Genomic DNA, 13941 nt, shown 5'->3' with positions numbered 1-13941 from the left:
CTGAAGAATCCATACAGTCACTAAAAACAACTTGAATTAATTTATTTCAAGATTATCTGGGTCCAAATAAATGCATCATACATTAACTGGTACCTTAATAACATGAAGATTGTTCTAATTAACCAATTAACTGATATATTTTTAAAATAATAAGGTAATACATTGACTTTTAAAATGCTTGTTAGTTTTTAAAGTTAAAATATAATTACATAATTTCTCTCATTTTTCCTCCCTAAAGCCCTTCCCATTATCCTCCTTTATTTCATCTCCAAATGCATGGTGTTTATTTTTTTTAATTCATGTAATCACCACAGCAACCTTTTGGAATGTGTGGGTAAGCATATTCTCGTTCTATGTTTCATGATGAAAACTCAAATGAGCTATTGCTTTCATTTGTAAACATTTTTCTAAGTCGAGTTTTGAAATTAATCTATGCTTCTTTTATTGAGCAATGCACAGTATTGCTTACATCACATCAAGAGACTTTTGTCACAAACCCTTCATTTCTGTGCAATCTGGAACTCTGTGAAAGTCCAGCAGATACTCTAAAAGGCTGAATTTCTTCTCCAAATGGCTTGTCCACGTTTTACAGTGGTGATGAACACCTCACTTACACTGTGCAAGACTAGGTCACAACAGAACATTAGAGAAAGATTGATATGGCTTAGAGAGATCTGAACAGCCAGTGAAGCCTTTGACAACTTCAAATGCACCTGGGGTCTGGTGTCACTACAGCCCCGAGGTTCCCACTCAGTGAGAAGGACCTCTATCCACTACTGATCAAGTCTCTTTCCCCATGTGGTCTTCCTGTCCAACCTCTTCCAGAGCATCCAATGAGAGGGTGGCATAGTAAGTGTAGTAACAGAACTAAGCTTTGCAAGTTCAAAACTGCCAAAGACAGGAAATTCACATAGCGGAAATCAATACTTATTGGACTCTTCATTAAAGTTGAGGATAACTATTTCATTTCATTTCTAATCAAGGTGCCCACTGACGTCTTCAGTCTGCACCTCGTTTCTGACAGCCACTCCCTGCACCTCCCTTTGTCTTCTCTGCCTGTAATTTCGGCTTTTACTTTGCAAGCTCTAGCTTCCTTGCCTTTAAACAGACTTTCATCTCAGGTACTTTCCCAGCTGTGGTCTCACACCCTGCCCCTGTCACATGTTGAGAGACCTCAGAAATGAAAGTGACTAGTAGGTTTTCAATGCATACTGTCAAGCCCTTGAAAAAAATCAAGTACTGACTAAAAAATATATTCACATGGTTTTATGTAAAATTTATTTTAATGTCTGAAAAAACAGTACTGACAAAAATGTATAATTTTAAGCAAAAAATGTTTAAAATCTGTACATTTATCATTGTTTTGCAAAATAAAGTCGTTAAAAAAAAAAAAAAGAAAGTGAAGTTTGCTTCCCTATATCTTTTGTCTTTCTGGTCACCACTCTAGGACAATAAAATCCAAGAGACAATCCCCACTTTCAAACCTGTCCTGGTTTTATTCTGTATCTTGCAACTCTTTGTGACACCAAACTTTTACTGGCAAATAAATGTATTTCCTTTCCCCGTGATAGGCAGGGCTATAACTACAGAGCAGCATGCATCTCTACCTGACAGATCATTTTCTCCACAACGCCTTCTCTTCTCTTCACCCTCTCCTTCCTCCTTCCCTGACCCAAGTCCCACTGACACCAGAGACCTGACCCCTTCCAGCAGTGAACTCTGGAAGACCAGAGAGGTGATAAAAGGCCCATTCCAACCTTTCCTCAACTTCAGAGGAAGCAGTGATCTTGAAGAACAATTTCTAGGTCCTGCTGAATCAAATGGATTATTACAGATGTGAAATCCTAAATGCATAGAAGAGAGATCATGTCCATACAAGCTCTAGTTCTTGTAACTTTGTCGTAGAGAAACATTTACTCTTGTCTCTCCCATGAATATGACATGTTAAATGGTAGGTAGGCAGTGCTAGTGAAAACCCATGATATTTTATATCAAATCTTTTGAATGAATACTGTCGGAGAGTCTGTCCTGGTTAGTTTTTATTGTGATGTGATGCAACCTAGCAACCTGGGAAGAGGGAACCTCCTTTGAAGACCTGCCTCCATCAAATTGCCCTGGGGGCATGTGAAGCACTTTCTGTATTGCTAATTGATATGAGGGCTCAGTCCACTATGGGCAGTACCATTCCTAAGTAAGTAGACCTGTGTTGTATAAGGTCTACCTAGCTCAGCAGAATTCAGTGAGCAAAGCCGTGAAACTGCATTCTTTCATCGTTTCTGCTAGAGCTCCTGCCCTGAACTCCATAAATGAAGGGCTATAACCTGTAAGTTAAAATAAATCACCTTTGGTCATGGCATTTATCACTATTTCCATGGTGCGGCTTTTTTTTTTTTTTTTTTTTGCATGTACTTTACGCTCATGGTAACTATTAGGTTTTCAATGCATACTGTCAAGCCCTTGAAAAAATCAAGTACTGACTAAAAAATATATTCACATAGTTTTATGTAAAAATTATTTTAATATCTGAAAAAACAGTACTGACAAAAATGTATAATTTTAAGCAAAAAATGTTTAAAATCTGTACATTTATCTTTGTTTTGTAAAATAAAGTCGTTTAAAAAATAAATAAATCACCTTTGTTCATGGCATTTATCACAGCAACTTTGAAAATAAATTAAGACAAGGCCTCTCTGGATTTATTCTGTTGCCCCTGGATCTCACAGATATCTGCCATTATGACTTATTAGCAAAAATATTGAATCACATATGCTAGACATCAACAAAATGCATCCGAAGTGTTTTCTCCTTCATCTTCACCATAGCCACTTGTCCACAGCCTGTTTGACTACAATTCGCAAATGAAAAGCTTGATGCTCAGAGTGGACATGTAAATATAATTCCTCCCTGCAATTCTGCCATGACCCTCTTCCAACAACTTCTATTTTTATATCGCTCTCGATCTGCACTGACAAACACAGCTGTGCCAGGAACCTACCTAAGTTTTCAGAGCGGAACCTGGGAATTGAAAGTAGAGGTGCTTGGTGGCTGCTTTGCCTTGCCTGCTTCCACTGATGAGTGCTATGTTTCTATGCTTAATGACACGCTATGACACAACAAGCCAGAAGCTTTTCCAAAGCTGCATCAACATGTTACTCTCCTGGGACTCAGGGTAACTTGTTGCTGGAGACAACAATGAAAGAGGAAGAAAATAGAAAGGCAGAAAGAGAACAGAAAGGCAGAAAGAGAACAGAAAGGCTCTTCCTTGTCTGTGTTCTTGCTCAGGCCTCTGCCTGATCAGTGGGCCTGGGAGAGCTGACCTCCCCATTGCCAGATCTCTTTACTTTCTTCTAAACCACCTCAGCATACTTGTTCTCTTTTCATTTTGGCTTCTGATTTAGATCTTCTTTGCTGGATCTTCCTTATCTCTTGGCTTCTAGAAGTTGGAGTTATCTTGAGATCTGCCTTAGATACAAACCCTCTCCCCAGTCTTTACATGAGCTCATCCAATCTTAAGACTAAACATCTGTCATACATCAGCTCCAAGTCAGTGTCTTGGCTGGAACTCTCCCTTGAAATTCAGACTTGAAGGTCAGGCTACCTGACAGTCAGTTTATCTGTTTGGATAGCTAAAGGTACTGTGAAAACCAGCACCCCCATAACTCTATTAAAAATTTGCCTTTTTGATTATTTGTTTTGTTTTGTTCAGGATCAGGTTGGGTTTTGTTTGGAAGTTCTGGTGTCTAAGCCTAGGACTTCAAGCATGTTACTCAAGTGGTCTGCCACTAGAAAACATACCCAGACCCTGAGGTGTCTTTGGTAGCAAATTGTGAGTTTTATTCTAATGTGCTGATTGCAATAGTATGAGATTTAGATATTTTGAGATCTACTAATTCTTAACCCAAACTCAAGGCAGGTTTTGCAAAAAAATGGACTCATCATGTAACCATGAACTGTTATTACCTTTTTGATGAAAATGATGAAGTCTATCAAAGAAGCAAACTACAGCTTAGCCAACATACTGTAGACTTTGTCATCTAAGCAATTAAGGCACATAGAAAAAAAACCTTATCAGATCTTCCATGTCCTTCCTGGTCATCCGGGATAAGCTAGGCACAATAGGAGAACCTGAAAGCTTTCTGATTTAACAGTAACTTTAACAATATTTAGTAATTTAGGTAACATTGACATAAAAGTGACCTCAGGCAAAATGTAGTAACTCTTTCAATAGTTCCCTTCATAAATCTTCGAAAATAACTTTTATCATTTTATTCCTGCAATTACTTCACAGCAATTTGTACAACTGTATCTGCCAACAGATAAAGATTATAAACTGAATATGGGGATCAACTCACCTATATTTCAGTACCCATAGAAACAGTGTGCTCTCCAACTACAGAAGTAAAGCTACATGACCTAACCTGAGTTGCCTCATAAGGTCAACTCACCACTATCATGTAAAAGACACTAATTCCTCAATCAAGATTAAAAACACGGGCTCAACTTGTGGAGAGGTGAGATGGCTCAGCACGTGTTGCCAAATCTAACTTCCTGAGTTCAATCCCCAGGACCAATGGTGGAAAGAACTGACTTCTGCAAGTTGTCCTCTGACCTCTGTGTGTGCTTTATGCATGTACAAATGCACACACTCGCATGCATACAAGCACAAATATATTAATTTAAATACTTAAAAAAACTTTTTTAACTGTAAACACTGAAATCTTCTAAATTTTTATATAATGTGACTGTATGTATATAAAATGTAAGAAATGTATGTGTGTGTAAATAATTTTTAAAAATCTTTTAACATGTCTTGTTTGATTGTGAAATAGACAAGTCTCTCTTGCAAAACACAGAATAGACAACAAAGCTCAATCTCACAATTTTTACTTCCTACCTCAGGATATTTGATTTAGTGATAGTTCCTTCTTCCTGAATCTATGCAGATAAACCATTCTCTCTCTTTCTCTCTTCCCACCCCTCCCCTCCTCTCTTCTCTTCTCCTTTTTCTCTTCTACCCCCTGTGTGTGTGTATGTGTGTGTGTGTGTGTGTGTGTGTGTGTGCGTACACACGCACATGAGTGTTACATGCACAGGTATATGATGTCCGAGTGTACACCTGGAGGCCTGAGGAACACACCAGGCACCCTGCTCTATCACTCTGTGCCTCACTTCTTAAGAAGGAAGTCTTCTGCTGAACCCAGAGCCAGGTTGGTGACAAGCAAGCTCCAGGGATGCCGCCATGGAGCTAGGGTTACAAGCTCTGTAGGTGATGCTGGAAATTCAAACTCAGATCTTCGGGCTTGAACACCAAGCACTGTTACCTGCTAAACCATATCCCTTACCATCTTTTTTAATTGACATGAACTAATTTGTTTGTTTATTTAGTGACATCTTAAAACAACTGAACTGAGAATGAGTGGACTGTGTTCTAATTAGAGAAAGGAAACAATTCAGTTTTCATTTAAAAGGTTGAACAATTAAAAATTATATATAATTATAAAAACATGATTCTAAATAAAGCTGTTGGCCAGTCTTGTTTGAATGTGGCAGTTAGCAGCTATAACATTTATAGGCCTATTCTAAAGATGCCCCTCATAGGAAGGGCAATGTAGATGTGGCTATAGTAATTTATTTAATTTATCTTAAATTTGGTTTCAGTGAGCAACCCTAATTAACCTGATTTTTTGCTGATAATCACTCTCAATGGAATCAAATCACAAATCCGGGGATGGATTGAGCGGCACCCAGAAGGAAGCAGCCCTCCGCGCACTGGTCCAGCGCACAGGATATAGCTTGGTCCAGGTAGGAACCTCTTGTGACGTCTGCTGAGACTCAACACTAAATCCAGAGTCCTGGAAACACTAATATTCCTTGATGCAGAAATCCATCAGCCCTGGCATAACTCCTGTATTAATGTCTTTCATAGAAAAGAAGGAAATAACATATTCAGCTCTGAAGGTTATTGGATTCATTCTACCTGGGTTATCCACTAAACATTTTTTAATATATTTTCTTTACTTACATTTTAAATGTTATCTTCTCTCCTGGTTTCCCCTCTGGAATCCCCCTGTCTCATCCACCCTCCCCCACTCACCCACTCCCTCCCACTTCCCTGCCCTGGCATTCCCCTACACTGGGGCAATGAGCCTTCACAGGGTCAAGGGTCTCTCCTCTCGTTAATGCCTGATTAGGCCATCCTCTGCTACATATGTTACTGGAGCCATGGTTCCCTTCATGTGTACTTTCTGGTTGGTGGTTTAGTCTCTGGGAGCTCTCGGGGGTTCTGGTTGGTTGGATATTGTTGTTCTTTCTGTGGGTTTGCAAACCTCTTCAGCTCCTTCGGTCTTTTCTCTAACAACTCCATTGGTATCCTCTAGATCTTAATTTGTTTCTTGAAAATACAACCACTAACCACAGTCATGAAGACTATCACAATTTCAAAAGAACGTTTCTATAGTACAAAAAGACGGGTAGGGTCCTCAGTTCTTAGTGAAGACTTTAGCTAATGCTTTAGCAATCAGTGAAGAACAAACCTCAGGAATAATCACCTTGGTTTCAAGAGAGTTCGGTGCAGATAAAAACTTCAAGATGTGGCTTCCAAGAAGGTAGCCTTCTTTTAGTCTAGCTATTCCACTTTACCCAGTCTAAGGTATATAACAATAACTTCTGTCCATGTTAGACCTTTGAAAAGCAAAAATACAAGGGCCACAAAAAAAGATCTAATTATTAGAAATTATTTGCATAAGTCTATTGCTGTTGGGATATTGCCTCTTAGAGAATACATGCTGTGTTAAGAAGCAGGCTAGTATTAGAATCATCAAAACTATCCCATTAGAATGAATGGCACCCCCTCTTCGGTAGTAAGAAAATGTATTTATATCCAACAACAACCAGTTTTCACCTACATACTTTTCCAATAAACTCAAATCTCCCTAACATTTGCAATACAAATATTACATGTGAGTAATAACAGAATGTGCCATGTCCTGGTTTTATTAGCTCTCATGGAGTTGTATTATTGGAAATGCCCTAGATTTACTTATACTAATGCTATAAATCATAAATGCATTCTTATACATGATACAGTACCTCAAGTATTTATATTTTTATCCCAATAAGGAGTGATAGTCGGGCTTTTTAAATATTTCATACATTTTTATTATTCTGTAGTGACTTTTTAAAGTTTCATTAAGTCAAGGGAGACACTAAAATATTTGCTTCACTAAAAGCTGATTTTAGAATTAGTGAACTGTAAATATTCTTAATCTCTAAAATTAATGAATAATTTAAATATTTATGTATCTTTCCACTGCACTAAAATAATCACTGAAAATTCTAATGAACTCAGTCTACAAAAGAAAGATATTTAAGGTAATTTCTTTTTCACATGTCAACAGGCACAGTTTTCTGTAAAAATGGTCTTCCTTTTTAAAGTGAAATGCGTTTTCTTTCCTCTTTTAGTCAATTCTTTCTTCTGTAAATATTGAAAAAAAAAGAAAGTGACTTTATCAGTTCTTTTTATTTTGTGCTTTCCCTGGGGCTGAAACATTTGTTCAAGGGAAGCAACGATGAAAAGATATTTTGACCTTTTCAAGACCTAATGATCGATTTTAGGCACATAAGGGGGGTCTACCTATAAAAGAAGTGTGTAAAAATCTGTCTAGAAGAGCAATGAGTACCTTGCTCTCACAAACCTAGGTAGAAGAAAGTAAGAAAATGATTAAATAATCTGTTATTTCAGAGCCATTGACTTCAACAAGCAAAACTCCAAGGGAAAATCTTCTAGCATAGAGTGCCATTTCAACTTTATTCTTCATGCAGGCACACCACATGCAGGATAGAATTTGGGGTGGGGTAAGCTGCATGATATTTTAGGAACATTCAAGTTAAAAATAAGCTTTTTTGTGAAAATGCTAAGGTTTCTATCAAGTATAATTATGTAGGTTCTACTCTCGGGCCCTTTCCTATAAACATCAGAGTGGAAAAGAATTTCTTTTGTATTTCCTGGCTTATTCTTTGCTCTTCTAGCTGCAAGTTCTTACTTTGCCTTGAATCAACAGGATGAATAAAGCAGTTGAGAGCAGGGAGGAGTCTAGGCTTGACTAACTGTGGCACAAGAAACTGAGACACTGAAGCTATTGAGAGCCTCTGTGATCTTACACTTACACTTTCTTTGACCAGGCTTCTTTCCATTGGGCTCATCTAGACATGGCTACCTCATGAGAGGATAGAAGACAAGCTATGGGTCATTTTAGAGAGATATCAAGACCTTGAAAAACTACCTTGTTGGACAAACACTTCAGCACTACTTAAGTAATATTTGCTAGCAGAATGATTATTGGATCTGAAGTTCTTTAATAATATGAAAGCACAGCATTCCAAACACTAGGTGCTTAGACCTAAGTGTTCTAATTAAAGTCATTGCATGTGCGTGTGCAATCGCTTTAATTATTTGTATATATATATATGCAGATATACACTTTATTATGTTTTAAAATTCATACATAATTAAATGATTTTGCACTGGCAAATGTGTCCTGCATTGGGCTCAAAATGTAGAACGTGATACAATCAGAAGTTCTGTAGTCTCACCTGCTCCTTCTCACACGCAAGATCCTAAGTTTCCTAACTTCTGAGGACGTTAATTTCCCCTAAGGTCACTAGGTCCATCCCCACACTGTTAGCCTTGATTTGTGATCTGTTTCATCTCAGTTTACTGCTGGGCAGTCAACTGTTTAGGTGGAAGAGTCGACAAAGTCTCAGGCTCTGTGATTCAGGGACGTCTCCTTACTCTTCCTAATATTTACAGTTCCTGTGCTGGAATAAAGGAATGACTAATACAGAATAAAAAGGAGTATAGATTTAAAAAACATCTCTGAACAAAAATTAAGATGCTAATTAACTTCTGATTTGAAGGATTTGTCTTTCTGTGTCTTTCCAGTGGTATCAAAATTCAAACCACAAAGGTGAAAGATCTGGGCTCTCTTATCACCAGCAGGACAAACATAGTTATCAAAAACAGAATTTCATAAGTTACTTAATAACATAAACGAGCCTTTAATGTTGCAACAGATGCAACAGCCTGTGCTTATGAGAATTAAAAGCATAAACCTGTTTTTTTAATAACTGAATAGCCTTCTATATTTTACCAAAGTTCATTAAGAAAAGAGATTCAATGCAGCCTCCTTAAAACCAAAATATTTAAATAAATATTGCTTCTAAAAATATATATAAAACCAGCAAGTTGAAGTTTATGGACAATGGCAGCACTGATTGATGTAAAAAGATTTGGAAATTATTCGACAGTTTTAAAATGTAAACAGCACTTGCCTCTGGGTTATGAAGCTATTTGAGAGTTCTCTTTTTCTACTTTTTCGCCCTAATTACATTTCCTTGCTTTCTAAGCCAGCAAATATTGTTTTGAGAGTCAAAGGAAAAAGTCACATGACATGGAAAAGTGTCTACACCTCAACAGTCAGTTTTAAAACCTGAACACGTGGAATAACATGTTAAGAAACTACATATGCATCATTTTAAAACTAGAAAATAAAAGATTCTCTCTAATTAAGTGCACATTTTCATGCCTGATCTTCATCTTTATTTTCCAGTCTTTCTGCAGTGATAGGAAGGGAACTATCATAAAGTAGAAAAGACTACCATAATTGCTCAATTAGGAAAACTGGGCAATTTTCACAGAGGAAAATTCACTAGCTCATCTGGGTGATGGGTACCTGGAGTCATTGGGCAAGTCTTTATTTTTAATGTTTGTTTCTGATCGACAGAGTCCAAACCTCTGTTTGGCAGTTAGACAACTGCCCTGGAAGCACACGCCAGAGATTGCAAGACAATGATCCATGAGCCAAGTGTGGCTATCCCCTGTCTAAACTCAAGGCTGGACACAAACAGCTTATACAATTTAAAGGGTTAATATTTTGTTTAAAATCCTAAATTTGAATCGTTTGTCCTTTTATAGAAATGAGTTTGCTGATCTCCAATGTTGACCTTAATCTAGAACCCTGTTTCAGAAGCTAATCCACAAATCTTAAGGAAAGTCTCCAACATAGAAAATCACGTTTCCAAAGACAATAGGGAATGAAAGAAAAGGAATAGAAAACTAGAAATAGAAGTAGAAAGGAAGAGGACATGCCTACTCACATAGCATGGAGAAGATGTTTATTGTAGATAAAAGGGAGAAAGTAGGCGAAGGGAAGAGTGTAGGCTGAACATAGCCAGCAGACGAAACCAGACCAAGAGAGTAGAGAGGGAGAGGAAGAGCAAGAGAGGAGCCAGGGACCTACCAAGAGAGGTGGCCTGGGCCAAGATGGTAAAAGGGTAAAAAGACTGGCATGGCCAAAATGGCTGGACTATATGGAGAACAGCTGGGGAAACAGCAGCCCAGCCCAGTTTGTAGGCTGGAAAATTTTAGAGAAGTGGGTGGGGTATTCCAGCTATACTTTGTAACAAATAGGGACCAAGGGATGCTGGAAGATGCTGGCAGCCAGGTCTACTTGGATATATTAAATAGATACCAGTTTAGCTATTTGTCCCGAGAAATAGATGAGACCTTTTTTATTTCCACCATTCATTCTAACTCAAGCAAGCAGTGAGCAATTTCTCCATGTATTGATATATTGACTGATTCCACAAGGGAATTGTAGTTTCTACCTTTGCGAAGAATATTCTCATTGGAAAACAGCAACAAGAAAGAAAAAAGCAGCAACAATTAATGTCAGGTCCTGAGCACCTTGGGTTTGATACCACTGAAGCTGAGATTTAAGAGATGGAAGCAAGCAAAACTTTAAGGATGCGAAAAGATACCAGCATCCCAGGCAGAGGAACCATGTCTTAACTAAAATATTTGTCAAGTGCATAACACCTTTAAGAAAGTAAAAAATTTGTTTCAAAGATCACCACATTAACCAGGCATCAGCCTGGTTACTTTAACAATCCACCATCTTTAATTCTCATCCTTAAACTCTACATGTAGGCTGCCTGAGTAAAAGGGTTTCAATAGAATTATATGCTTTTATTCTAATTTTCAAATAGTATTAAGCAAACACAACACACACACACACACACACACACACACACACACACACATTTTTTTCCACGACATAAAAAGAATGGCATTATGTCAGCATAAATCTGATTTGGATACCCTATTTGGATATCTGATTTGCTTCCCTTGAAAGGCAACTCAAACTAAGCTAATTACCCCCCCCCCTTTAGTTAGAGGTATCAAACTGTCAAGGGTCAGACAAAAAAGAGAATTGGAAAGAACACCAAGCAGTGGTTGATTAATTAAAATTAATCTTATTTTAAAATCTTCATTAGAGCTACATTATAAAACAAATAAAAATACAGTGCCAGAGAAAATTCACTAAACCGAGTGGAAGGCAGGGGCTACGGTGGCTGTGGGGACAGCAGGGCACTGTGGGGTGGGGACTGCACTGCGGGGAATTCGGAGGAGAGTAGCTGCTGTCACCCACACTGGCTCAGAAAGGCAAAATCGGAGCAGCTTTAACTTAGTATTTTCCATCACTGCACATAAATCCTAAAGATGGAGAGAAAACAGAGTTCACAGTGAAGCACAGCTTCTGGTCCTCTCTCTTCTTTGTCTTCTCTGACCACCTCTTCCTTCCCAGGCTGCCCATGAACTTCAATCATATATGTCAGTTCTAAGAACACAGAGTGGAAAGAGTCAAATTCTTGGAGGCTTGTCCCTCCTGCCACTCACAGGCCAGTTTTATTTTAAAGCTCAGACGTTGCCTTGCTTCTTCTAGACAAAGATGTAATGAAGAAGTGTGGAATCCTCCAAATGAAGGAACTATGCTATGAGCCCTTTGGTAAATGGGTCCAACATCATATGATTGGAAACTCCATCATCCCAGGAAATACACGTGTTCCTGCAACTGTTTTCAAATAGTGATGGATCTATCCTCCAATACCCTCACAGAAACTTAGCACAAGAGATTCTAAACAGGAGAATCAGTATCACCACAAGCTAGCATTGTGGTGCCTTCCCTAAGACTAGAAGCAAAGAAGTGTTCTACTTCATCAACTTAAAAATTAGTGTGGACTTCTTTATCCAAATGTGCAGAGGCAGACAAGGGCTTTAACTTTGGACTCTGTTTTCATGCAATCTCAAGAGTTTCCTAAGAGCTATCAACTTGTTGGTGTTGGCTAGCAAACAGAAACAAGTGACTCTTCATCTTTAGAATCTAAACCTTAGCCAGAGATAAAAACAAAACAGAACAAATAAACAACTGCAACAAGACACCACAACATGGTCAAATATGGATCAATAAAGAAATTGATGACTTCAGCAGCTTTGAATCTTTATGTTGACCTAAAAGTCCTGGGCAGGAGGCTGAGGCAGTCTTACATAGAATGTTGAAACAGGAGTAAGTAAAATTAATCTTATTCAGGATTATGCCATTTTCAATTCATCCAGGCGTTTTGGTAAGGAAAGTTGGAATCATCTCTTAATCCTTCAACCATGATAATCATTCGGAGAGCAGGACAGATGATTTGAGCTCTCAGTAGATATGGTCTCAACCAATAACTTGATCATGATTTGCTTGTTTTATAAATGTCTTTATAACTATCTAGATTTATAATACACAGGCACACACACACATATATGCATACTCTTCTTTAGGTATAAGATGGGACAGTTCCAAGAAAAGTCATTATGAAACTAGAAGAAGAGCTATGTATTGCAACTGGAAATCCACTGACTGTTTTAAACTGTAAGAAGAGTATTTGTAAGGCTTCCACCAATTAGCTCACATTTTTCCTGTAAACATTTTTCGCATGTTCCAATACCACATCAAAACTTCTTTCCAAAACCATCCTGACACTCCCACAAGACTACAACAATTACCTAGTAAAGGCTACTTTTTAATAGGTTAAAGAAAGCCTGAACGCTGTCTGTCCAAGTCCCTCAGCTTTCAAAGAATCAAGTTTCACAAGGGTGTGATAAAGAGAATAAAGATGCTATGGAATGTCTTACACAACTAAAGCCAGCTTCATTAGAGGAGACAGCCCTTGGCATGTGTGGAAACAAGGACAGACAGAAGAGCAATTATCCAAACCCAGTCTTCCATATCATGCCCATATACACATGGGCAGTTTATGTCATTTAACAAGATCTTTAGCTTAAAAGTTATACCTAAATTAAGTCTTTTAATTTTTTTTCTATTTGTAACTCCGCCTTTGCCTAGTAAGCTTTTATGCACTTCTATATATATGAGTATATAAAATAGGTATACAAATCAAACATTTATTGATAATAAGTCAAATTAAATTTATCTTTAAAATTCCCTTTCATATATGCATGGCTTTATCATTGATCAAAAATGGAAGCAAACATAATACTCGGAGCTGATATGCTTGCTTTGCATGAAGAATTAAATCTTGGCTGCACATTTGGTAGTGAGAGGCTCAGAACATCATTAGTGGTTTTCAGAATTGATTGATATTTTGATCTTGTAATCATCGATGCTGAGAATAGCTCATCATATACACACATAGTAAAGATTACCAGGTCATTCCAGAAAGTGTTGGAAATTGTGTCTCCAAAATAAGCCAAAATTCATCTAATGATAATTTTCCAAAACTCAAATCAATAATTCAAACAAAACTTTAAAAAAAGGTCAAACATCCTAGCATACAAAAACCCAAAGGTATTCTAATTTAATGATTACATGCTGTGGGGTACACGTAGAAAAATAGTCATTTCCCGTCATTAAACCTTTATGCTTCTCTCAAACCATAAGTTTTATGTGTAAGTCAAAATTTTATATGCCACAAAATGGTTTGTGACGTAGGATAGTTTTGAACTTGCGCCCTGGTGTATTAGCAATCCCTCACTGGCACTGAGTGGCACTATGGGCAGCTCATATGTTGTGTGTTTACAACTAAGGCTGCAGGGAAGTC

At 37.7% G+C, this 13941-nt stretch overlaps 1 protein-coding gene across 2 annotated transcripts in view; it reads left to right on the top strand.

Annotated features, from left to right (window-relative positions):
* Nucleotides 1-5703: 5703 nt before the first annotated feature.
* A1CF (APOBEC1 complementation factor) overlaps nucleotides 5704-13941 on the top strand; it is a gene marked incomplete at both ends in the record, with an annotated part of 51706 nt that continues 43468 nt past the window's right edge. For both annotated transcript variants that reach the window (XM_080912475.1, XM_080912474.1), the window contains one exon: nucleotides 5704-5802. In XM_080912475.1, coding sequence (XP_080768601.1) covers nucleotides 5704-5802 — 99 coding nt within the window. The remainder of the gene's footprint in view (nucleotides 5803-13941) is intronic.

This window comes from Micromys minutus (genome assembly GCF_963924665.1).
Source record: "Micromys minutus genome assembly, chromosome: 2".
Taxonomy (NCBI): Eukaryota; Metazoa; Chordata; class Mammalia; order Rodentia; family Muridae; genus Micromys; species Micromys minutus.
Note: the sequence above shows the minus strand (reverse complement) of the source record. Positions and strands in the feature narration are given on the sequence as shown.